The sequence below is a fragment of the Trachinotus anak genome, unplaced genomic scaffold, assembly GCF_046630095.1.
Source record: "Trachinotus anak isolate AG129_WGS33_773 ecotype Australia unplaced genomic scaffold, CSIRO_AGI_Tana_v1 ptg000032l, whole genome shotgun sequence".
Classification (NCBI taxonomy): domain Eukaryota; kingdom Metazoa; phylum Chordata; class Actinopteri; order Carangiformes; family Carangidae; genus Trachinotus; species Trachinotus anak.
This window is the reverse complement of record NW_027273883.1, coordinates 26,203,697-26,228,320: the sequence shown is the minus strand read 5'-3', so window position 1 is coordinate 26,228,320 and position 24,624 is coordinate 26,203,697. Positions and strand designations below refer to the sequence as shown.

At 45.6% G+C, this 24,624-nt stretch overlaps 3 protein-coding genes across 14 annotated transcripts; 2 read left to right on the top strand and 1 right to left on the bottom strand.

Moving 5' to 3' along the window:
- The first annotated feature begins 1,011 nt into the window (after positions 1–1,011).
- Positions 1,012–8,769, top strand: tcaim (T cell activation inhibitor, mitochondrial). 6 transcript variants are annotated; one of them, XM_071470995.1, is made up of 11 exons: positions 1,012–1,281; positions 1,739–1,848; positions 2,969–3,101; positions 3,539–3,689; positions 3,768–4,023; positions 4,217–4,339; positions 4,680–4,777; positions 5,890–5,981; positions 6,068–6,300; positions 6,384–6,515; positions 7,248–8,769. In XM_071470995.1, the coding sequence occupies exons 2-11, from the start codon at positions 1,814–1,816 to the stop codon at positions 7,471–7,473; spliced, it is 1,479 nt and encodes a 492-aa protein (XP_071327096.1). In that variant the 5' UTR covers positions 1,012–1,281; positions 1,739–1,813; the 3' UTR covers positions 7,474–8,769. The 6 variants fall into 6 exon arrangements, with proteins under 6 accessions (XP_071327096.1, XP_071327095.1, XP_071327097.1 ...); XM_071470994.1 differs by having other exon boundaries at positions 1,013–1,204; XM_071470996.1 differs by having other exon boundaries at positions 1,202–1,326.
- Positions 8,770–8,937: 168 nt separating this feature from the next.
- cnot10 (CCR4-NOT transcription complex, subunit 10) lies at positions 8,938–22,079 on the bottom strand. Of its 7 annotated transcripts, none has more exons than XM_071470988.1 (20): positions 19,957–20,189; positions 17,875–17,966; positions 16,460–16,621; positions 16,207–16,357; positions 15,378–15,517; positions 14,975–15,058; positions 14,817–14,900; positions 14,588–14,705; positions 14,331–14,480; positions 12,953–13,155; positions 12,446–12,567; positions 11,656–11,832; positions 11,453–11,533; positions 11,213–11,326; positions 10,946–11,076; positions 10,836–10,868; positions 10,572–10,699; positions 10,111–10,186; positions 9,256–9,336; positions 8,938–9,095 (listed from the first exon to the last, which is right to left on the bottom strand). In XM_071470988.1, the coding sequence occupies exons 1-20, from the start codon at positions 19,970–19,972 to the stop codon at positions 9,079–9,081; spliced, it is 2,160 nt and encodes a 719-aa protein (XP_071327089.1). In that variant the 5' UTR covers positions 19,973–20,189; the 3' UTR covers positions 8,938–9,078. The 7 variants fall into 7 exon arrangements, with proteins under 7 accessions (XP_071327089.1, XP_071327090.1, XP_071327091.1 ...); XM_071470989.1 differs by having other exon boundaries at positions 15,378–15,514; positions 19,957–20,188; XM_071470990.1 differs by lacking the exon at positions 19,957–20,189 and adding an exon at positions 21,958–22,079 and having other exon boundaries at positions 8,938–9,336.
- Positions 21,826–24,572, top strand: calhm6 (calcium homeostasis modulator family member 6). Its single transcript, XM_071471002.1, has 2 exons — positions 21,826–22,455; positions 23,705–24,572. Exons 1-2 carry the CDS (start codon positions 21,910–21,912, stop codon positions 24,137–24,139), a joined length of 981 nt encoding a protein of 326 aa, XP_071327103.1. The 5' UTR covers positions 21,826–21,909; the 3' UTR covers positions 24,140–24,572.
- Positions 24,573–24,624: the final 52 nt, after the last annotated feature.

The following is a 24,624-nucleotide window of genomic DNA, read 5'->3' as shown; positions in this document are numbered from 1 at the left end:
TGGATCTGACCTGGTAAAACTGACTAATATCACAGACACTATAGTCACTATAGTATATAAACTGTCCACACTGTGGCTTTAAGGTTAGAGAGAGACACAGTGTGCTGGATGACAGACAGGACACTGGGCAGGTCTGTCACAGACTCCAGCTCCCTGCAGGATGATCAGGTTTACATCATGGTTTACATCAAGGACAAGTGGATGATGATGATGATGATGATTTTTGCAGAATCAGAATCTGGTTTATTGCCAAGAACATTTACAACATATGAGGAATATGACCAATGTAAGAAGGAAAAAATACAGACAAAGATAAATCAAACAGGAACTGCAGCACAGATCACTGAAATATAAATTGACAATTTGACAATAAAATAAAATGAAATATTTACAATAAAGATCTGAAAATTTTTATATAAAATATAAATACATACAATACAGATATGGAATAAAGTATGGAATAAAACTTATCATTATGATGATTTAATGATATTAACACGTTAAGCTGGTAGTGTTGACATGGTGAACACTGTATACAGTAAACTCAGCTTTACATCAAAGGATGGAACATCATTCAGTCAGTGATAGACGCACTGTTTTACAGGTTCAGTTAAATTCCCTCTAGGAATTTATGCAAATCACAACTTTACACAGCTTCAAATGTTCAAATGATCTATGAGATGAATAACGACTCTTTTTCTCAGCTAGAGTTGAGTTTTTAATTGATTTTGTCCCACAAGATGGAGCCTTTTCAGTTGTAAGATACTGAGGAATATTATCTAACCTTCCTGTGAAACAATACTGGAATTCTGGTAACTTAACTGGTAATTTTAAAATATTAAAATCACATCTTTAAAAACATCCAACCCTTCAGTTTCCTTAAATCTCCATGAGAGTGTCTCTATGGGGGACCAAAAATGTCATAAATATAAAAATAATAATAAATAAATGTAGAGGTGTAGAGATACAGAAATAACCTTTTGCAAACGATTGCATATATGTAATATTAAATATTAAATTATTAATATTTGCACAATTAATTCATACTTATGGCATTTTTGGTCCCCAAACGGAACTGTCACTGCCGGGCTGCCGCCCCACTCCAGTCCGGCTGGCGTCTCAGAGTCCGGTTGATTCGTCGGAGGAGACACCGAAGAAGAAGAGGGGCGGTCCGGAGTGAAGAAGCTGACACAGCGGCTCCACGGTGAGGCTGAGTGCGGAGGGTCACCCCTCTGGTTGAACCTCTACCGCCGGCTGTAAGTTGTGCGGAGCAGTGAGCAGGTGAACGGACAGACCGACCGCTGACAGCCGGCGCTGCCTCAGCTGGTAGCTAGCACGCTAACTGCAGGAGCTAACTGGAGCCATGTTTTGTTGCTGTCGTTGAGAAAACAACCTGAACTAACCAGAACTAACCAGCTCAGACACACCAGCCTCTGTTGGACGTTATGCGTCATCTTAGTTGGTTAGTTAACTAGCTGGTTAGATTGGCTGATGTTGGGTCACCCAAAGAGCTACATGCTAACGCAGCAGCTAAAAACAAAGCAGCCTAAGCTGCTTAGTCCAGGTTGTTGAGTTTTCAGGTGTGTTAGTTACCATGGTAACGTTGAAGCGTTGATTGTCTGTGTGGAGCAGAGTTAGTTATTAACCCCAGACGTGGGTGTAAATGAAGCATATTAAGACTTTCAGGTGTTCAGGCTGTGGGGACCCTGTGGTGAATCCTGTACCTCCCCTGACACAGGACCGCTGATGGACGGGCTGCAGACGCCATGATTTAAAGCTCATCTGTTGACCAGCAGCAGCAGCAGCAGCGGCCATGTCAGTCAACTCCCTCCTGAGATGCTCCATCAGGTAACACAGCTGCAGGTGTTGTGTGACTGAACCGAGTGCCTTGTTTTCTCCGTGGCTGAGGCTGACATGATGTTGATGATGATGATGATGATGATGGTGATGATAATGATGATTACAGTTACCAGGATCAGTTTGTCAGTGTCTGGACCACATGTCACGGAGATCCATCCAGTGTTTGAGCTACAGACATGAACTGATCCACAGTCTGTTGTTTGACTGAATAACCAGATGACTCAGTGTCACCATATGTGTAACAGTAACTTTAAAAACCTAAAATACTCAAAACTTTTGATCTTTATGATAAACAGTGAAAACAGAAGATACTGTGTACACCACAGCTGTAATAGAAAAATATTTAAGAACTAGAGGGAACAGAATACGTCAAGGTAAAATGTGTGAAGGCAGCACGAAATACTCTGATGTCACGTGTTATGGTGAGAACTTTATTAAAAGCTCCAGATGCTGCAGGTCTCACCTCACCAGATCCTGACCCTGACTCAGTGGTCCTGTCCTGTCCTGTTTGAGCTTTAGCTGATGCAGATTCCTTCATCTAGACTCCTTAGTTAACTGCAGTACAGAGCAGATCCCTGTTGTCAGTCCAGTCCTGTTACACAGTGAACAGCCTCTTTGTCGACTCCCTGGAGGTTCACTGGTCTGATCGAGGGATTTTTAGTCCCAAGTAAATCCACCAGCAGCCTCTGTCTGGAGCTGTCTGGCTCTGCCAGAATCAAGTACTCCATCAGACTCCATTGTTCACCTTCATCTCTAATAATAAAACATGGTTGATGGATTTTACAGTGAAGGAGTTTATGTATTAAACATAGGTGCTAAAATGATTAGTTAATCTTTAGTAATTTATTAAGAAGTAATTAATCAAATCAAAATAAAAAAAGTTTACAGCCTGTCTGAGGATTTTCAGCTTCTCTCTCTCTGACTGTTACAAACTGAAAGATTTTAAACTGTTGTTAACCTGAACCGCAACAGCATGATGAAGCATCTTCATGAATGGAGGGATTTGACTACATGAGAAACAGGAAGTGACGGAGAGAAATAGATCAATGTGAACCTGTAGAGGAATGAGAGGAGGAGATTTCACCACAGCTTCTTTTATACTCTGCAGGCTGAAGAGGAAACATGTGGCCACACATCTGGCCCAGCTCAGAGCTCTGTCAGGGGCAGACGCCGTCAACGCTCTCAGACCTTTTTATTTCGCCGTCCATCCTGACTTCTTCTGTCAGTTTCCCAGAGAGCGGGTACGAGTCAGAAATGTAAATGTGTGTGTGTGTGTGTGTGTGTGTACTTGTACTTGCTACATAGTAAGGACCAAAAAAAGTATTTTACTAACAGAGTGAGGACATTTTGGGAAAGTGAGGACATTTTGGCTGGTCCTCACTTTTTGAGACACCTTCAAATCACATTTTGAGGGTTAAGACTTGGTTTTAGAGTTATGGTTAGAATTAGGTTTAGGTTAAGGTCAGGGTTAGGGTTAGGGTTAGGGTTAGGCACTCAGTTGTGATGGTTAAGGTTAGGGTAAGGGGCTAGGGAATGCATTATGTCAATGAGTGTCCTCACAAAGATAGAAGTACAAGTGTGTGTGTGTGTGTGTGTGTGTGTGTGTGTGTGTGTGTGTGTGTGTGTGTGTGTGTGTGTAAGTAACAACCTGTGTAACATTGAACGTTGTGTGTCACAGGAGGTGAATGAGAACTCATTAAAGAGGCTGAATGGTTACCTGGAGAACCTGCAGAAGCCTGGCTCAGGCTCAGTTCAGCCCATGAAACTCACATTCTATGTCAGAGACACAAAGGACAGCAGTGACCTGCAGTCAGACCTCCTCACCTCAGGTACAGTCTCCATCCTCATCACTCATGCTGCTTTGTAGTTGTGTTTTGAGGCGTCTAAATCTCCTGCCTGGTTCTCAGGGTTCCGCTCAGTGAGTTTCACCCTGCACACAAACGATGTTCTGAGCACAGTGATGAATGTGTTAAAGTCCTGCAGCCTGCCTGTGGAGCACATGAAGGGACTGAAAGGAAGAGCAGAGACGGCTAAAAGTCCACCTGAGGAGGGGGTGCCTTTCTACAGACCCATCAAATGGGATAAGAGCTACTACACCTTCACTGGCTTCAGGGACCCTGAGCAGGAGCTGCAGCAGGCCAAGAGGGTGGAGCCTACGCTCAGGTGAGAGAGACTGGACCTCAGGTCTGTATCTCAGCTCACAGCTGCAGCTGACTAATGTAGAGCTGGTATCAAACCTCGGTCTGCACATAACCACAGACTGCTGTTCAAGTGAATGGGAAATACACACACACACACACACACACACACAGAGTAAAGTGGTCTCAGTGGGCTCATGTTTCCTCGTCTTTGTCAGTTTGTGGCTGAGGAACAACGAGCCTGAGGCGACGAAGAAGCACAGTGCTAGTCTTCCTCGGAGGGAGGAGCTGAACAGACTGAAGGAGGAGCTGTGTCTCAGATTTGATCTGGCTGATATCAGGTACACTGCTTTTCTTCTAACACCGAGAAACTGCTGTCACAGCTGCTGACAACGCTGTAGTCTACCTGACGCTTACCTGTCTGAACTGTACAATGAGCTTTGTTCTTGACTAAATAATCAGGAGCTGCGCAGATCCAGTGTCCTGGTCTTTGGTTCCCAGTGGTTCTGAGGGTGGATCTCAGAACAGACAATTATGTCAGTTTGAGTTAGGGAATAACTAATGATAACTAATAACCAGTCAGGTTAGCTCTGAAACGTGTTCTTCTGAATTAAAAGGTTGATTAAAATGACAGAATAGTAAAGGTCATGGTAATAGTGAACATGGTGATGTGTGGTGCAGGTGGCAGCGCAGCTGGGGAGTGGCCCACAGGTGCTGTCAGCTTCAGAGTCTGAGCCGACTGTCCCAGCAGAACCCTGAGGCCCTGATCAACTTGCAAGGTACAGTGTCACTGAGGACAGGACAGCTGTGCAAACATCTGTCAGCTAACACCTGTCTGCTAACATCTGTCTGTGCTAACACCTGTCTGTGCTAATACCTGTCTGTGCTAACACCTGTCTCTGCTAACACCTGTCTGCTAACACCTGTCTGCTAACACCTGTCTGTGCTAACACCTGTCTGCTAACACCTGTCTGTGCTAACACCTGTCTGCTAACACCTGTCTGCTAACATCTGTCTGTGCTAACACCTGTCTCTGCTAACACCTGTCTGCTAACACCTGTCTGTGCTGATACCTGTCTGCTAACACCTGTCTGTGCTGATACCTGTCTGCTAACACCTGTCTGTGCTAACACCTGTCTGCTAACACCTGTCTGTGCTAACACCTGTCTGTTAACATCTGTCTGTGCTAACACCTGTCTCTGCTAACACCTGTCTGCTAACACCTGTCTGTGCTGATACCTGTCTGCTAACACCTGTCTGTGCTAACACCTGTCTGCTAACACCTGTCTGTGCTAACACCTGTCTGTTAACACCTGTCTGTGCTAACACCTGTCTGCTAACACCTGTCTGCTGATACCTGTCCGTGCTGATACCTGTCTGCTAACACCTGTCTGTGCTGATACCTAATTGTGGCATGTATCACTCTCCTTCAGGTTAAGGTCAAGGTTTCATCAAATAAACAACAAGCAACAAAAACATGTAATGATTTATTGATAACAAATAATCAATAATCATCCTCTAAGTGACATTCCTCAGCTACCTTGAGCAGAATGTTTAATGTGTCTGTTTAAACATGTTAATAACTGTGATCATTAACATTTATCTGGATTTCACCATTATGTCATTGTTGAGGTAGTGTACTCCTCAGGTGTGTTGACTCTGGACTGGTGTGTTTTCATTGTGCAGTGACTCGTCTCTTCTCTCATTGTAGTTTGGGCTCCAGTGAGACTGTAGAGACGATTCGTATCACTCAGTATCAGAGAATTTCACAGTTTCCTTCTGACGCTCAGGTGAACACACTGAGTCACGTGAAACAGGTGAACTGGCCCTTTAACCTCCTGCTCCTCCTGCTCCTCCTGCTCCTCCTCCTCCTCCTCCTCCTCCTCTGCAGGACACACTGTGGTGTTCGCTGACCAGTCAGGGATGAACGCCTCTGGACAAGTGATGCTGGGAACCATGGATGTTCATCATCAGTGGACCAAAGTAATGCAGCTGCAAAGCTCCTGCTGTCACATGACCCCTGTGTGTCCCTCTTTGTCGTCTGACCCCCCCTCTGCCTGTGTCTCCAGCTGTTTCAGCAGCTGCCCAGCTATCGCAGCCTGCAGCAGCAGACGGACTGGCTGAAGGAGAGGATCAGCCTCCTGCTGGGTGGGACTCAGGTGGTCCTCATGGAGAGGCTGGGACCAGTACAGCCCATCGCCGAGCACTACAGCACCCTCAGCATCTTCCACAAGAACCTGATGTCCCGCCGCCTGCGGCTGCACCCCCGCAGCCTGCAGGGCCTCACCATGCTGCTGGAGAAGTAAGCTGTCACATCTGAGCGCCGCGCACACTCAACTCACTGCTGTGATCTCTCTGTAAGATGAGATTTTGTGTCCATCACAGCGACCGCTCTAACCCCAGTCTTCATGAGACGGGGCACTTCATCATCCCCACCAGCTGTGACCCTCCCAAGCTGCAGGTCTTCCTCCAGAGCCACGCCCCCGAGGCCCGAGAGCGCACACAACGCAAAAGCCAGTGAGTCCAACACTTCACTCCTCTATAAAGTCTCAGAGCTGGAAATCTGCATCCAGACCCTATTCTCAGTGGACCTGTATTACCCACAATCCTCATGGTTTTTCACAGAGCCCCAGAAGATACAAGAAGAAAAAAATATTTTGCCCATGGTCAGCAACAGTAATAAAAGTTAAAGTTACAATCTGTAACTTTTCCGCATTCAAATGTATAAAAATGAAACTAGATCTGTGTTATATATGTTTTGAGGTGGTCAACTGTCAATGATGTCATATCTCCTCTGCTCATGTGTCAGTGTCGTGGTTCTCCTGAATGTTTTTCAATAAAGATAAAAAAAAACAAAACTCTGGTTGCTTGCCAGAAGCTCAAAACTGACTTTTCTACTGTTTTAATTCTCCACAGAGGTCTCCTTCTCCCCACAACAAACAGAGAAGCTGATTAGAACCAGTGAAAACATTTTCACATTTAAAGTCACACATTTAAAGGGAAAAACTGGATCTTAAATGTGGCTGAAAACAGGAGAAAAGTACCTTTGGGCTTCTGGCAAATAACCACAACTCTTTATTAGGACAACCACGATGCTGATGCTTGAGCAGAGAGGATATGACATCATTGACAGGTGACCAGTGAAACATAGCATTACTATGATTAGAATCACTATTTCTCTGGTTTGAGAATCGATGGAAACATTTGTGCTGACTCTGACTCTGTGTGTGTGTGTGTGTGTGTGTCCAGGCTGCAGGCCGAGGAGGAGGCTGTGGTGCAGCAGTGTCTCCAGACTCTGTCTCTGAGGAGTCTGTCGAAGGAGCCCAGTGTCAGCTCCAGTCAAATGATCCTGTGCTGTAGGAGGCTGCTGGAGCAGCGCCCCCCCCTCATGCAGGGGCTCCACGTCTGCATCTCTCACTTCTACTCAGTCATGCAGGACGGGGACCTGTGTCTCCCCTGGGACTGGAAGAGCTGAGCCAGAGAGACCTGGTCCTGGCTGTAGGATTTGACTAGTATTTTTAGCAGTGTAATGTTGAGGCAGCAGGTACTCGTCTGTAACAGGACTGATGTTAGTCTGCAGGTCACAGCAGAGTCTCACCTGTGACCTTTGTGAGGTCATTCATCCAATCAGAAGCACTTTATCTTCCCACTGGAAAAGCCAAATAGAAGAAGAACTGGAGAGAGTCAGTAGTTTACAGCCTGAACCCAAAATAAAACAAAAGAAAGGGAAGAAGACAAAAACAATTCTGCTACATACAATCATCTTCTTTCTTTCTTTTTCTTTCTCATGTTTGTTTTTCTAGAGGATTTGACCTCGTCAGGAATCAAAGAGGTACGTTTGAGAACCACATGTTCTATGGTTGAACTGTGAGAGGTCAGTGTAACAGTCACAGTTTAGGAACCAGAGGCAGAGGTGAAACAAGACAGAAGCTGTTTTCAGTCGACACTTCGTCGTACACGTTTAATGAAGTCAGTGTTTATTGTTGCTGTGTGACTAACACTGAGGAAGATTTAGTAACGATTCTGTTAAAGGTTTCAAATAAAAAACTAAACCAGCACATTCAGAACCTGGGTCAGAACCTGTAACCAGTCTGACACACTGACACAGGAAAAAGCTTCAGTCTGCTTTAAATGAACTGATTGTAAGTGAATAATCCCACCAATCAGAGAGCGAGCACGATGGTCACAAGGTCTGTCTCACAGGATCCAGTTTCAGTGGTGTAGGAGGTTTCAGACCTTGTTAAGTGGTCCAGCAGGACTTCATTTGAAGCTCACTGATGAGACTGAATCAGATTCACTGTTAGATAACAGACTCATCAAAGACCTTCATGGTCTGAGGTGGATCCAGCACCTGAAACCTCGTCAGACTAACCAGGACTGTGTGACCCAGCTTGTGGACTAAGACTGGGGTTTGGTCATGGACCAGTCCTCAGACTGTGGCCTGGTCTTTGAATCACTTCCTGTTCTCACACGTCCTGACTGTGTCATCTGTGACATCACTCCAACCTTCCCTTTACAACAGATGCTCAGGAGAAAGCAGGTTTTAAACCATCATCATCCTCATCATCATCACTGACAACTAGAGAATCCTATAATTATTCTTTTCATCTTTAAAACCTGCTGCATTGAGTCCAGGTCCTGGACTTTACTTATTTAGGGAGATAAACCATCACAGGCTGGAGAGAGATTTCAGACACAGCCTCAGATTTAAACTTTAATGGTCCCACACAGATGTGAAACTGATTCTTCCCTAATAAAAACGCTCATGAGACTGTTTGTGACGTTAACAAAAGAAAACTCTGAATGAATGGATCAGACAGACTTCCTAAAATAAAATGTTTGATCATCCAGGTGGAAATCAGCTCATCACAGAGACTCAGTGTTGACCTCATGAAATCACCTGTGACGTCCACTGAAGGAATTCAAGAGTCAGACATGATTACAGTAAATAAAATTTATTCTCATGGTTCAGACAACACACAAGTTCCTCAGTCAAATGGAAATAAAAAGTCAGCTGGTCTCAGTCCACGGACGTGGCTGCAGCTCAGGTTCTTCACTCGTCAGCAGCCACACCTGCATTTCATACGGCTCCTGACACTGAGGGAAGGCAGCTTCATAAATATCAAGGCTCCGCACAGGTAGAGGTGTGTGTAGGTGTGTGTGTGTGTAGGTGTGTCTCAGGTGAATGTGGGGGCTCATTTGCGCTGAACTTGTGTGAAGGATGAGGGCAGCTGGAAGGGCTGGACGGGTTTCTTACGCGAGTCTGGTGAGACCCTCTGGACCGCTGTGGGCAGCAGCTGGTTCCGTTTGATGATCTGCAGAGCCAGCTGGGTGTTACCTGAGGACACACCACACACCTGAGGATTATCACACACATACTGGATGAAGGAAAAGCTTAAAACCACAACCACCGTTCAGATCAGCTGGACTCATCCAGAAACTAAATGACTGAAGATGAGACTTGTCTGTTTGGAGTCAACCCAGAGCAGTGACACCAGTGACACCTGAGGTCCCAATCCAAGAGGATCTGCAGATACAGAGTCCCCTCCTACACTGTGTTTACCAGAGATACAGTCGTCTGCAGCACAGAGCTGCTGTGAGGAGGAGGAGGAGCTGAATTTGAAAGATGCTCAGATCAGGTCTGACACTGATCTTCAGGACGACTCTACCTGAGTTACAGTGTGAATATCAACAATACTTTACAAGTTCCTCGCCTGTGTTCACACAGGTACAAATGCTGTTCAACAGCTGAGTCAGAAACAAACCTCAGGATAAACTGAGGAAAATTCAAGTTGTGACATTAAAAGCTTCAGATTTTAAGAGAAAGGCGAAGTTTGAAGGTCAGAGAATTTATGTTCCATTTACAGATGTTTTAATTACAGCTGTTGTGTGTCATTATACAGTGTCATTAACTCTGACATCATTAACGAGCCACGACTCTGAGGGAGCAGTAATGAAACAGCAAAGCTCCCACAGAGGACATAGGAGTCGGTCTGATGAGGACTGTGGTGGAACAGTTTTTTTCTTTCTGAATTTCCCGCTCAAACGTCACAGTGACTCAGTGTTTTCCAGACAGAGTTTGTGTGTCAGTGAGTGTGTGACGAGGTCTGACCGTTCTGCAACTCTAGGTAGACTCCCAGCAGGATGGCCTCAGGTGGAATCTCCTTGGTGTTCACCATAGATGCAGCCTGACGAAGAGAAAACATCAGAGTCACTTCACTGGGAAAGACCATAACAGGAAACTGTTCTGGACCTGGATCAGCACAGGACCCTCTACTCCTGAGAGACACTGGGGTAACAGCAGAATGAGATCCACGGTCAACTTTATAAAGATACTGGTCTGACCCTGTGAGGATTCTCAGTCAGGTTCTGAGGTTGTAGGGAGCAGGTCCAGTCCTATGAACATGTCTGTTTGAGAACCTCTCAGGTGGTCCAGTCAGAACCTGATCCTGATCCTGATCAGGTTCTGACTGGACCACATGGAGCAGACAGGTGACCCTGTTCTGAGGACTGAAGTTAACCTTAAAATCCTGTATCTAAAGAGAATAGTTTTGTGGCTGTTGCCATGGTTACCTGATGCAGGCACTTGCGGGCCTTGTCATACTCGCTCCTCAGGCAGTAGGCACTGCCCAGGTTGAAGAGCATCATGGCCCGAGCTGAGGTCACACTGCTGGGGTAACAGAGGGGAGTCTGCTTCCCTGCTACACACGCGCGCGCACACACACACACACACACACACACACTTACTTTAGTCTACTTTAGTCTCATGAGGTACTTCACACCTGTCTACAGGTGAGATTTGGATGGTTTCAGGTAAAGATAAAGGTTCAGACTCACAGGGCTCAACGGGCTCGTCTCCTTTGTCAGACCCTGTTGACGCAAACAAACTGGTCACTATGGAAACAGATCCACACTGTGTGACGTGATGATGTGTAAACCTCACACACCTTGGTCTTGTTCACTGCTCAGAACTCCCATCGACACGTCGCTGACGTTCTCTGGGTTGAGGTGAGCGATGGCGTCAGAGATCCTGTCCAATGAGATGAGGGCTTCAGCAGCATAGAGGTGTCCCAGGAACCTGAGCACACAGAGGAGGAGGACAACCATAGCGCTTAGTGAGGAAGACACAGATGGTCAAATCCTGAATAGATTGGTTGGGACCCTGTAGAGCAGAGGAACCAGCACTGGGTTTGAGAAACAGGTCCTGGACTCACTTGAGGGATCCAGACACCTTAGTTTGATGGAGCAGCTTCTCTGCGTGGTTCAGAGCCATCAGGTTGTCTCCCAGTGCTAACGCCACGTAGGCACTACAGGCCAGGATGGAGCACCTACATGAGACAGGTGACAGCACTGATTACTGCTCAGCCCTCTGGACCTACAGGTGTTTAATGTTCAGAGTCCTGAACCAGGACCCAGCTGGACTGCGGTGAGGACAAGATGAGACCAGAACTGACCTGAGATTTTCTACCTCCTGTTTTCTGAGGGGGGACGACGGAGCCGCAGACAGGAACTTATCAGCCTCCTGACCTTTCCCACTGCAACACACACACACACGGTACTCATCACAACACAGGAACACACAACTAGAAACAATGTGAGCTCAGCACACGATCAACAGGGAGGTACAGTCATTTCAGTGATGGGTGGGGGCTCTGACCTGCAGGCGTCACTGTTCTCACTGCCGCTCTCTGTGCTTCCTGATTGGCTGAAGCTCTTGGAGCCATTCTCTGTCTTGGTGTCCTGCTGGTGTTCAGGCAGCAGCAGCAGAGCGTTCCTCAGGCAGATGGCTGCAAACTCCATACTGGCTACTGGGATAGCTGCTGACTGACCCTCACTGCACACAGACAGACAGAGACAGAGACAGAGACAGAGACAGAAAGAGAGAGACAGAGAGAGAGAGAGAGAGAGAGACAGAAAGTAGCTGTTAGAAGATGGTGAACTGTGGCCCTGAAGGATGAACATGGTCAGAACAACACTGTGTTGTTCACTCTGAAGCTTTTCTGCTCAGCTCAGTTGTAGAGTGGTTATCTGAGTGACCAGAGCCTTTCTGTCAGCTCCAACCAGTCTGTCCAGTCTCCTCTGACCTCTCTCATCAACACAGAGCTGCTGCTCACTGGATCATGTCGCAGTCCGAGTCTCTGAGACGTTTGCTCTGAACATGAACTGCAGCTTCTCACCTGGATCTGCAGAGTTCTTGAGCTGCATTTTGCACTGGTTTGATAATTGCATGAATAAGCAGGTTCCTAATGAAGTGCTCAGTGAGTGTATATTCAAAGTGCCAGGCTAGCTGTTTCCCCCATGCTAAGCTAGGCTAACTAACCCCATGTCTTCCTGGTTAATGCGCAGACATGAGGTTGATGTTGAACTGAATGTTGAACCTGTACAGACCAGGATCAACAGCTTCCTTTGGTTCCACTGTCACACTCATCAGCTCTGCTCACACTCACCTGTAGATGGTGTTCTGGGTCGACTGAGAGGCCAGGACGATCTTGCGGTGGTAGCCCTGCCCGACAATAGACTGAACTATACCTTTTTTACAAGGTATACCTTTGCTCTCCTGCTCTGAGCCCTGGAAACATCAAGAAACATGAGAGAACCTTAAAACATGAAACACAGGATCAGCCTGACACTGCAGCTGCTGCATCTGGTTCTGAGGTCATTGGAGAAAAATGACTAAATAATGAATCATTACTGAAGCACAAACATCATCATCATCATTATTACATAATGCTCCACTTGAATTGAGAGACATAAAACATGTGAAACTTTCTTGATTCAGAATTTAACCCTCTCCTTAAAAATCTAATGAGGGAGTGTGAAGTCGTTTCCTTTAAAAACTGATACTAAACAAAACATAAAACACAAAAAATATCTTTGAAATGAGATAAGAAGAAAATCCAACTATCAAAAAGAGCTAAAGTTCAGGATCAGGATCAGGATGAGTTGAGTCTTACCCCTTTGTTGGCAGAGATGCAGCACTCTGCGAGCCGTAACCACAGTCGAGGGTTGGAGTGATAAACCTGCACGGCCTCCATCAGACATTCAAACGCTGCCAGGGGCCGGCCGATGTGCAGCAGCTGGATACCACAGTTATACAGCAGCTCGTAGCGCTTGTTGGCTAGCAGAGCACACATGGGGATACCTGTGAACTTCTTAGCTGGAGAACAAAGGAGCAGAGGAGGAGAGGGGCGAGTTACTGAGGGGGAGAGATCAACAACATAACTGATCAAACAAAAAGAGTAAACAGATTTAGATTTCTTGTGTTTCTTAAACAGCCGACTGTCAGCAGTTCTCATGGTGACTGTTTCTATGGTAGAAACACGTTCCAGTTCCTGAATCTGTCACAAACTATATTCCTCTGAGAGACAACAAATCAGAAAACATGGACAAATAAAACTAAGGCTACGTCCACACAACTACATTTTCATTTTAAAACTCATCTCTTCTTCTATGTTTTCACCTTCCGTCCACTCTCCTCCAGTCTTCAGCCACTAAAACACAGACTTTCAGAAACGCTGCTGGTCCAGTTTTAGTCTAAAACTCTAGGGTTGTGTTGTTGTCTGGACGAACACAAACAGAGACCTTTGGAAACAATGACATAGACACCCACAGTGGCTCCTGATTGGCTCTCATCAGCCTGGACTACCAGTGATGAAACAACATGGATCATGAATGAAAGTTAGTGACGTTGTCTTTGCAGCAGCTGTTGTTCAGTTCGGTTCAGTATTTGAACTCTACAACTGTCTTTACTGTTCCTCCTTCAGAGGATTTACTGGATCAACTGAGAGGAGACAATCGGCCTTCTGTTTACACCGGCTCGCACATGCTCAGTGTAGGTGATTGGTCACATGTATGTGTTTTCAGGTGTATTAGTGTGGATGCAGATCATTTCTGATACGGAGCTAAAACACTCGTCTGTACGGAGATTGTTTTCATTTCAAAACAGCTTTTTAAAGGGAAAGGTAGTCGTGTGGACTCAGTTTAAAACTATCAGCTTGGACAGAGGTGAGAGAGGAAAAACTGCCATGAGAGGCTGGATTCAGTTTTCAATGGATTACAGTGGTATATGATACGTACCATTATATGTATAAACATAATGATATATCATTGAACAATGTTATTTTTTCAGTCATATTCTGATGAAAGATTCTGGTAAAGCACAGCGTGTTTACAGGGAGGCAGAGTTATGAGGACGAAGCTGCATCACTGATCACTGTGAGCAGAGCTGCCGTCCTCTGAGAGAGGAGGCTACACTCCTCACAGGTACGTGATCATGGACTGGACGGAAAACAGACTGAGTCAGGAGACAGTGTCCTCCAGACTATGACCCACATTGGCCATTGTTTCCGTCTCCCAGCTGTGCGCAGGTGTGGTCATTCTCCTGCAGCGCCTTCTTGAAGTAGAAGATTCCCAGGTTATGTTTCCCCATTGCAAAGTGGATGCAGCCGAGATTGTTCCAGAACATACACCGAACACATTCACCTGAGGGAGACACACAGGACACGAGCGACAATAATGATTCATTAACAGTCAACACCAGCAGCTTATTAGAGGAAGTCATCAGTCCTGACAGGTACAGGAGCCGTCACCTGTCTTGATGGGTCCAGGATGCTCTGCGATGTTGGAGCTGTTCAACAGCTTCACTGCTTTCCTGTAGTTTCCTCTCAGGTACTCAAAGTTACTCTTGAGGAAGAGCGAGGGTGCAGACTGATGAGGGGACAGGAAACAGAGGTCAGACTGAGAACCAGGACAGGGTCTACACCAACACGACTACCTATCACATGACGCCACACGGTGTGAACAGAGGTGGGCACTCACGTTCCCTGCTGTGTTCATCACTGATTTGATCTCCCGTTTACAGGCCTTGGAGGATTTCATCTGGATGTAGGCTCTCACCTTGTACTGAGACACAAACAAGCGTCAGTGACCAGGACGAGACTGAGACAGAAACAGCTGATGTCTGAATTACGGCTCACCTGGTGCATCTTTGACTTGGCCGCCTCGATCATGGCTGTGAATTCTGCTCTCTGGTTCGCTCCGTCTTTGTTTGAGCTGTTGTTCTGAAATCAAGCACAGAACTCAGTGAATTCAATGAACAGTAAACTCTGTGTTTTTACATCTGATTCAACATGTTAATAAAAAAAAATCTTCAGTTAGTGGCTCCAGAAAAACTACGTCAGCTAAACATAAAACTACTGAGTTGGGTGGAGGCAGAGGTCTTAGATGTGTGTAAACATCCTGATCACTTCAGTGATTTACTGTAATCACAGACCTCAGCATCAAGAATGCTAAATAAAGTGTTCAATAAACCATTTCAAAATAAGGGCAGATGGTGTAGTTTTGTCAGGGTGAGGATGAGGATGTAGGGTGGTGGGGTACCTCTCCTTTGCCATTCTTGTTGCCCCCCTGTACAGAGAGTTTATCCAGCACAGCCAGCAGGTGGAGGGCCTTCTCTGGCTGGAAGGTGAGCAGGTACAGGTCCACCAGCAGGAAACACACAGCCTGAGCAAACTTCTCTTCTAGGACAAATAACACAATGACTGCATGCCAAACTCAGGGCTGACACATGGACCCTCATCACATATCTGGATGAACTGGTCTGGTCCCTGTACACAAACAGGACTGTGGTGAAAACAGGCCACAGGCCAGATCTCTCCTCTCTCTCAAATCATCACGTTTCCCACAAACAATTCCCACAAACTTTACAATCAGCTGTTTTTAAAGCAACTTAGACTGCCGTTTAATAGGTTATAAAACTTTGCACATCCATGTCACCATATCCATTATTCATACCAGTGAACCATACCACTGCATTTTACAGTATTCATGGTTCCACGATCTGAGTCCAAACACTGAAGCCCAGTGTCAGATCTACAGCTCTGATTATTATTTTTTATGGTACATGAAGCAACATGTTCATTATTGAACATGTTGTAATAACTCAGGGGATGTGATATGTGCAGAGCCACAGACATCATGTGACTGATGAACTGAGGCGTCGATAGAATCAACAAACGTCAATCACATGTGATCAGGACCAGAGTCATGTCTTCAAACTGCTGACTCTGAGCCACACTGTCGGTAAACACCTCTGAGATATTTATTTTTACATCAAAGAGTCTGTGATCATTAAATATTTAGTGTTTTTGTCTTTGATAAATGATTCATGAAACATTGATGATGATAATAATAAAGCACCACAACGTACCAAACGGCTCCAGAAACTGGTAGAGCTTCTCTCCTATGGAGATGGCTTCAGAGTACTGTCGCATATGATAGTGGATGATGGCTTGATTGTAGTACAGCAAACTGTTCTCGACATCGTCCAGGCCATCCACGTCCTCTGCCGACGTGTGGACCTGAAGACAGAGACGTGATGGGTGATTAAACCCAGGAGCTCGTGAAGAGGCACAGTCTGGTGTTTGTCAGGAGAAAAACATGACCCACATTTCAGCAGTTACCTGGTTCTTCATTGCCATGAGGGTCTGCTTCAGAGTCCCTGTGGTGGTCTGACCACTTTTGTAAAAGTCCACAACAGCTTTGTTCATGGCGATCTTGTAGTCCTCTTTGTTGAGCTCCTGCAGGGCTTCCAGGTGCTTCAGAGACTCGTCGTATCTCCCGGCCTGTGAGGAACACACATGCCTGTTTCAATCTGTGGTTCACAACACGAGACTTTCTCCTTAAGCTACTGTCCACATGTTTCACACATCACAACCAACTGGACGTCAGGGCTTCATCCACAACATTAGAAGAGCAGAACATGATGAAGACCAGCATAGTCTCCAGACCTGAACCCCACAGTGACACACATCAGTGGGAACTGGACCAACTTCCGTTTGATTTCCAATCACGAGAAAACATCAGTGGGTTAAGCTGCTGGATGACACCACGTGCACAAATTAAACATGTTCTCCTGATTCACCACCAAGGTCTTCTGGACCTGATCCAGACCTGAGTCCTTTAAATTCAGGTCTCTGCTGATATGAGTCTGATCTAATATTTCACATTTTTAAACCAGCTGCAGCTGCTATAATCTGAAACCTTATTTTTCATGAGTGATTTCATCTAAACACTGGAGGTCCTGGTCCTGGATCATCTTAAACTTTTGAATGAGATGAATGAAAGTTAAACTGGAGAATGTGACTCTAAGACTGACGTGATGCAAGAGTGGAGGTTCTGCCCACATAAAAGATCTTTGACTGAGTCCGATAAGGTTTCCCTCCTGTTGGAGCAGTGTTCCCAGCAGTGCCTCACTCTGCGGCTGGAGTAAGGGTTGGGTTGGGTTATGGTTTGGTGAAGCAGAGATGACTGGTTAGGGATAGGTTCAGGTTAAGGTTAGTGGAAACATGCTGAGAGAACATTAACATGACAACAGACAAGTTAACTTCTGTTCTGAGCTACATCTAAATGCTCTTCAGTCACCAGATTACAGTCATCTTTCTCCACTCAGCTGGTTTCTTACATGTAAACAAGAAACCTGGTTTCCATATTCAGGGTAGGGGGTTAGACAAACCAGACTTCTCCTGGAGGATCCTGATGTACCTGCCATCAGGTTTTACAAGTGCACTTGTTCATCACTAAACACTGGAAAGTAAAAGTGCAGAGTGGCTGGATGAAAGGAGAGATCAGTACACAGAATTTATTATCAGAAAAGCAGTGAGTGTCTTAACATGATGTTTACTATTTCAGTGTAGTGTGTATCTTTAAATGGTGACTGGTGCCTCTGTCTTCTTCTAAGTGTTGCATCTGCAGCAGCTGGATGAAGCTTGAACTCAGACACTGGGCCAGCTGTTTAGATCGGTGTCAAGATGTTACTGCAAAGAACAGCCAGATGTTTCTGGACTGAGCACATTAGGAAAGAAAGGAGATGATTTACCGAAAACGCTTCGTATGCACTTGCTGCCATTTCCTTCTCTTGGTCTGTCATCCCAGGGGACGATGAGCTGTCATGCTTTGCCTCGTTTTGTTCTGATCAAAATGAAAAGCAGAAAATAGTCAATCTCACAGTCTCAAACCAAGGTTTAATTCTGCAGTGGGGATGAGCTGCGTTAACAGACTGGGGTGACACTCAGGGATCCCTTTATTAGGAACACCACACTGACACTGTAGCTCCTCAGGTCTTCAGGTCCTGGATCCAGATGACTTTCCTCTGAGACTCTGCTCCATGTTGACATGACTGCATCACATTCATGCTGCAGGTCTCCTGTTCTACCACGTCCCAAAGGGGGTCTACTGGATCCAGGTCTGATACTGAACTGGACTCACTGTCATGTTGATGAAACCAGTTTGTGACATAGAGCATTATCCTGCAGGAAGTAGCTGTTAGAAGATGGTGAACTGTGGCCATGAAGAATGAACATGGTCAGAACAACACTCAGAGAGACTGAGACATTCAGACCGTCATATTCCACTGATAGAGATGGGTGATATGACGATCTATATACAATATCAATATCAAGACAATACCAGCCATCCTCTCCACAACATCCTTCAGACCAGAGAAGCAGCTACAGCTGCAGCAAACGTCTCATGTCTCTGCTGCAGGACTGAGCAGTTCAGGAAATCCTCTGTTCCCACTGTCATCAGACTGTTCAACACCTCAGACAAAGACGGTGGATCATGACATAGACTCAGATCTAAACTGAATACATTAGTGAGCTGTTGCACTACTGCTTTGAATTTCCCCATAAAGTACCATGAAGTATTTATATAGCTATAAGTGTGTCCTCTGTCACAGATGCCGTACTGTGGCAGCTCTCACTTTAATAACTACACTGTGTTTGAACAGTGGGTAATGACGCCTAATGTGCGCAAGAAAACATGCCCACACCCATCACACCATGACCACCACCTGGACAGGTTGGGTCCATGGATCCAGACTCTGACCCTACCATCTGCTGCCTCAGCAGAAATCCAGATCCATCAGACCAGGTCTTCACCTGTCCAGTGTTGGTGTTAGTCCACTGCAGCCTCAGGTTTCTGGTCTTGGCAGACAGGAAGTGGAAGCAGCTCTGCTCTGCTCTGCTGTTAGTTTTACAGACTGTGCATCTCCACTGGTTAAGCGAGTTCAGTTCAGTTCATTCTCCTCCCTGTCAGCTTGAACCAGTATCTGTCCATCCTCCTGACTTCTCTCAATAATAAGCTGTTCTTGTCCACAGAGCTGCTGCTTACCGGATGTTTGCTGTTCTCACACCACCTGTAACCAGTTTATGAGACTCTTAGCAACCGTGTGGAGGCAACTATCACTCAGATCACATTTCAAGTTTGGTCTCAACGACTGAACCAGTTCACCTTGTCTGCAGGCTTCAATGCTTGCACTTGCTGCCACATGATTGGCTGATTACATGTAGGCATTAAGGAGCAGGTGTACAGGTGTATCCGTGTTAAAGTGGCCAATGAGTGTACACGAAGTTGATATTCTGAGAGCCCCATTCAAAAGAGTGATATATTATTGCCTCGAACACAATTCAGAAATCACATTGACTTTACAAGATCGTTCAGACACCTCTTCAATTTAAACCCGTTTATTAGGCTAACGGAGAGCGGGGTCGTCCTGCTAACGCTAACTGGTCGTTACTCACCGTTAGCAGGAGCCTGTGGGATACTCGTTAAATGTTATACTGGTGGCGATTTAGTTCAGGCAAAACCTCTTACAGCATATTTGGGTCGTTTATGTCCTGCGGGTAGGAAAGACACGTAAATGTGACGTTTCTGAATGAAGTTTGGTCTTAACGTGTCTTCAGACAACACGCTTCTCGGCTAAGCTAACGTTAACTGGGACGGGTGTTATGAGCCGGGTCAGCCGGGTGGTTGGACCACAGGGAAACAAGATAACAAAGAGCTGCTCAAGGTGGGAGTGTTGGGTTTACTGCATTAAACAGCACATCTGTTCACAGAGGTACAGCTAGCTCTAACTGACCACCGCTAGCCACCAGCTAACGTTAGCGGACACACTCACCTGCGTTTTCTGCCATTTCTGGAGCCTTTAAAGGGACAGATAGAAACCCTGTGTTTGTAGTTAGGAGTAGATTAAATTCAAATCCGTTGTTCGGCAGAAGAAACGTTAGTATTATAGATAAATAGTAAATTTCCAGTGTTTCACACTGAAGATGTTGTAGCCGAAATCCGTCTGGTCCGCTCTAAACAGACTCTTCTTCGGTGGTTGTTGATTTCTTCTTCTTTTACGGCGGTTGGCAGCTGTGTTCTTGGTGCATTACCGCCACCCTCTGCTCCGGAGTGTGGCTCGGACAATAAACTGGCAATCTAACACACACACACACACACACACACACACACATATACACTAAACTATACTTCATCCTCCTTTACAGACGAGTACTACTATGAATCCTTCTCCATGTGAACTACCTCCTCCACCCTATTCCTTAATGTAAATAAGTAAGTTTAATTAATTTCTATTATTATTTAAATTTAAAATGTCTAGTCTTAATTTATGAAGTTATAAACATGGGCTGTTCTAAATCAAAGTCTGAATAAACTACTAAAGTTCACTTAACTCATTAAATTCAGTTTTTCAAGAAACAAATCTGGCATGAACCACAGACTGTTTCTAAACCTGGACGTAGACTCTGGGTCTGAACAGTGAAGCCAATGCTGAAGAGTCTTAAAGCTTCATTCTCTCTAATGAGCATCAGGGGGCGACTCCACTGGTGGTAAAAAGAAGTCTGATTGTATTGAAGTCTATGTGAAAAAGTCTCTACTTCTCACTTGATTTATTACCTCAGTAAATGTTTTCCTGATGAGTTGATGGTCTCAGTCTGAACACAGTTTCAAGTCTTCAATAAAACATGACGGTCATTTTTTAAAGTATGCTCCATTTAGAGGAAAATAGACCATAAAGCAGGGGATGCATTAGAGCGGGGCTACCGTGTGATTGACAGACTGTACCTGACAATCAGGATAGAGTACAGAGCAGGTCAGCTCCACCCCTCACTCCTCCTCAGCTCCACCTTCTCCTCCAAATATAGTTTCTACTGGTTTCAAAAAACCAAGATGGTGACGGCCAAATTACAAACTGAGGCCTCAAAACACAAACCAATGTGTGGCAACACGGTGGGCTGTCACTTTATATGAACAGATTTCCCAGCATTCATTTCTTATGAGTTAAAACTCAAGCAGACATGATGTAAACTTGCTGTGTCTTTAAATGTGTGAAGGTCTCTTAAGGTTGTTTCTTTTCACTATAATGAAAACAGTGCAGAAAACCATGATGATGATTGGTACCCAACACTCTGACTTGAACAAACACTGAACAGTCAGCTGTGTCTGTTGTCTCTGCACTGACTATGGTGCTCAGTGTCTTCAGCAGCTGAAGCTAAGGTCTTCATATCAAATGAAGAACTGACAGAATTCACAAGTCTAAAAATAAATCATGGTACATGGTTGTGTGGAGCGTTGACGATATTGGAATATATTATATATACTGAACTTCAAGTTCAGTTGCTGCCTTAAATAACATGGGCAAACTTAACTGGAACCTGAGTTAAGTTTTTTAATTGAACCAGATGAATTATTTTTACAGTGTAGCAGTACCCTGACCTGTGCTCATTAAATCCCGCATCCCTCAGGTGTTTCCTCTTTACCTCTTTATGGTCGTGTGAGTGCCTCTAAAGAAAACTCCTGATGGAAGCAGTGAAACAGACTCTGTTGAATCTACAGTCTCCCTGCAGCCTCCTGCCCTGGCAGACCTGCCCGGTGTAACTTTACACCCACAAATAAACCGTGATGAGCAGGGTTATTGACACCTGCGGGTGGTGGGGTGGTGGTGGTGGTGGTGGTGGGTTGGAGGGGGAGGGAACTGAGTGCTGAACTCAGAGGTGACTGATGGAAAAAGGTGGAAGTGAAAGTGTGACCGTTAGAAAGCAGAGCCTGTGACACTCGGCGGTCAGAGATGGACAAGTTTAAGACGGTTCTGAACATCGCCAACAAACAGACCAACCTGGGCTTCGGGCTGGTGGCGCTGCTGACGGCGGGGGGGGAGCAGATCTTCTCCTCAGTGATGTTCAAGTGTCCCTGCAATAAGTTGAACTTCCTGTACGGGTTAGTGTTCCTGCTGGTGCCCGCTCTGGCTCTGCTGCTGCTGGGTTACATCCTGAATAAGAAGACCTGGAAGCTGTTGACGGGTCTGTGCCGGCGCAGGGAGAAGCTGTGCCGCTGGAAGACGCTGGCTACCACCGGGGTGGTCCTCTTCCAGATCAGCACCACGGCGCTGGTGGCGCCCGCTAGCTGGATCGCTGTGGCTCTGCTCAACGGGAACTACTACGAGTGTCTGATGACCGGGACCAACGCCAGCTTCTTCAACAGACACCTGTGTGGAGATAAGAGCTTCTGGGCCGAGTGTGAGAATCACCTGCGCAAGTTCCCCTGTGGCGGGGTCAGCGGTGTCGCGTCGGCTGTCGGGGACGATGTCTTGCTCACCCTCAGAGCTCAGTCTCAGGTCAGTTTATGAATGTGATTGAGTCATTGAAAATGTTGCAGCCCTCAGATGAAGTCCTCACAGCTCTGTGGTAACTGTTGATGTGAGGACATTTATGACAGCCTCAGTGTCTCGGGGCTCCACAGGCCAGTATGGTGGAAGTTCACCTTACCTGCCTGTAGCAGAGGAAAACACCTGCTTCCCTGTGACCTCATTCATTAGCTGTACTGGTGCCAGTGGACAACCGATAGTGTGGTCACATATATGCAGAATTACAAACAGCATCCTTTGTGTACTATCATCCATGAAGCATGTGATGTGATTGGCAGATTCACCGGCAGCATCCAGTAAATGATGTCACATTTAGAGACCATCTCCTCACAGCTCCTCCTGAACAACCTGACATGATGACCACACAGGTCGTTTGTGTCCTGTGATAGGACCCATAACAGTGCCCCCGGAACTTGGTTGTCATGGTTACAATAGTAAACATGCAGACTATTCCGAGAGCGGCGTACGTACCTTTGTTGCCATGGTAACTATAATGGTCACGGCTTGGTTAAGTTTAGGAAAAGATGGTGATTTGGGTTAAAATAAGTACTTCCTCAACATTGGACGATCTTTGTTGTCATGGTTACAATAATAACAACGAACGGTTATGGATATTAGAAACAACATAAACTGCTACTGTCACATGGGAATCGAACACCGCTCTCCTGTGTCATATTCATCCATCCACCCCAACCTCCTCCTGACGTGGACTTTGTCGCTCTATAAACTACGTCACCGCACTTTTCCCTTTGCTCCTGTCAAAATTACAGCGACCACTAGATGTCGCCTAGCAACAAAACCTAACTATGAGTCATAATAACCTGCTGACAGACGACCTATGGGCTCGTTTTTTACAGGAAAGAAGCATTAGCAATGAGAAAAAACAAACATCTGCATTTCTAGTACTAATGATGTGTGATTAACAGATGTTCATTTGTGACATTGAGATTCGATGTGTTTTTGAGCTTTCTTTCTTTCTTTTTTTGAACAACATGTTGACCTTTAACATCTGCCCTCTTTGTTTCTGTGAATCAAAGCCATGTTTCAAACACTAGTCAGGGACCTTCACCACATGTTACAGAGCTCCTGACATGTCCTTACACTCCTGAAAATTCACAGTTTTCTGTTCCCTCTTATTTTCACCTTTTAATGTATGACAAATGTGTTAAAAACGATAACTATAACATGTCCTCTGTCTGTGTGTTCATGGTGAGGGCAGATTCTGGGCTGGCTGATCATCGCCTCCATCATGTTGTCCAACCTGATGCTGACCTGTCTGGCTCGGTGCACCTCCCCCATCAGCTACCTGCAACTCAAGTTCTGGAGGATGTATGCTCAGGAGGAGAACGACCTGATTAATTCATATGTAGCCAAACATGCCAAACTGCTCGCCGAGAGGAACCTAAAGAGTTTCTTCAACCAGACACCACCTGAATCCATCGTTACCCCATCCAATAAGGACTGGGAGGAGATCTCCTCCCTCTACAAGTTCAGCACCAAACACCAGTACTACAGCACCCTGCACCGGTATGTGGAGAACTGCCAGGAGTCTGACGGCAGGATGATCAGGATGTCTTCTGTAACATCAGCCACTGCTACAGACAACCCTGCTGTTCTTAATTTTGTGGACAATGCCAATATAGCAGCAATATAACAGCAGAGCAGTCTGCTGATGGGTGGACTCGACAGTGCTGGTCTGGCTGCCAGGAGTTAATCCAAAGAACCAAGGAGTAGTGAGAGATTTAGACTTGTGCTTTGTGTGGGTGGAGCCAGCCTCAGAAGTCACCTCATATTTTGCTCTTACAGGACAATGTATTTGATTAAGTATGAAGTAGAGCAACCAGCTTAGTCCTCATGTTACCATGTCTGAGTATACGTAAACAGGAAATGTATGACCTTCATATACTGGTTATAACATCAACCACTTCCTGTGCACTGATGGTAGCTGCACACGTGAATGTTTTTCCTGTGTTCACAGCACACTGGTGACTCATTTCACCTGGCTGCTGACTGATTTGACTCTGTGCAGGGCTGAGGTCGACTTGTGTTGTTTTTAAATGAGCTCAAATAAAAGTGACTTGACTGATGATGGTGTTGGTGCCAGATAATGATGTGTTTCATGTGTGCAGAGGATGTTTC

Coding starts and splice junctions, on each gene's coding strand:
- cnot10 (XM_071470986.1), bottom strand. Junction 14,706..14,816: donor TGATGAACACAGCAGGGAAC/GTGAGTGCCCAC, acceptor TCCCCTCATCAG/TCTGCACCCTCGCTCTTCCT. Junction 9,337..10,110: donor CTACCTAGAGTTGCAGAACG/GTCAGACCTCGT, acceptor GTGTGTCCTCAG/GTAACACCCAGCTGGCTCTG.
- tcaim (XM_071470995.1), top strand. CDS start 1,814: ATGTCAGTCAACTCCCTCCTGAGATGCTCCATCAG. Junction 3,102..3,538: donor GTCAGTTTCCCAGAGAGCGG/GTACGAGTCAGA, acceptor TGTGTGTCACAG/GAGGTGAATGAGAACTCATT. Junction 6,301..6,383: donor CTCACCATGCTGCTGGAGAA/GTAAGCTGTCAC, acceptor TGTCCATCACAG/CGACCGCTCTAACCCCAGTC.
- calhm6 (XM_071471002.1), top strand. CDS start 21,910: ATGGACAAGTTTAAGACGGTTCTGAACATCGCCAACAAACAGACCAAC. Junction 22,456..23,704: donor CCCTCAGAGCTCAGTCTCAG/GTCAGTTTATGA, acceptor TGGTGAGGGCAG/ATTCTGGGCTGGCTGATCAT.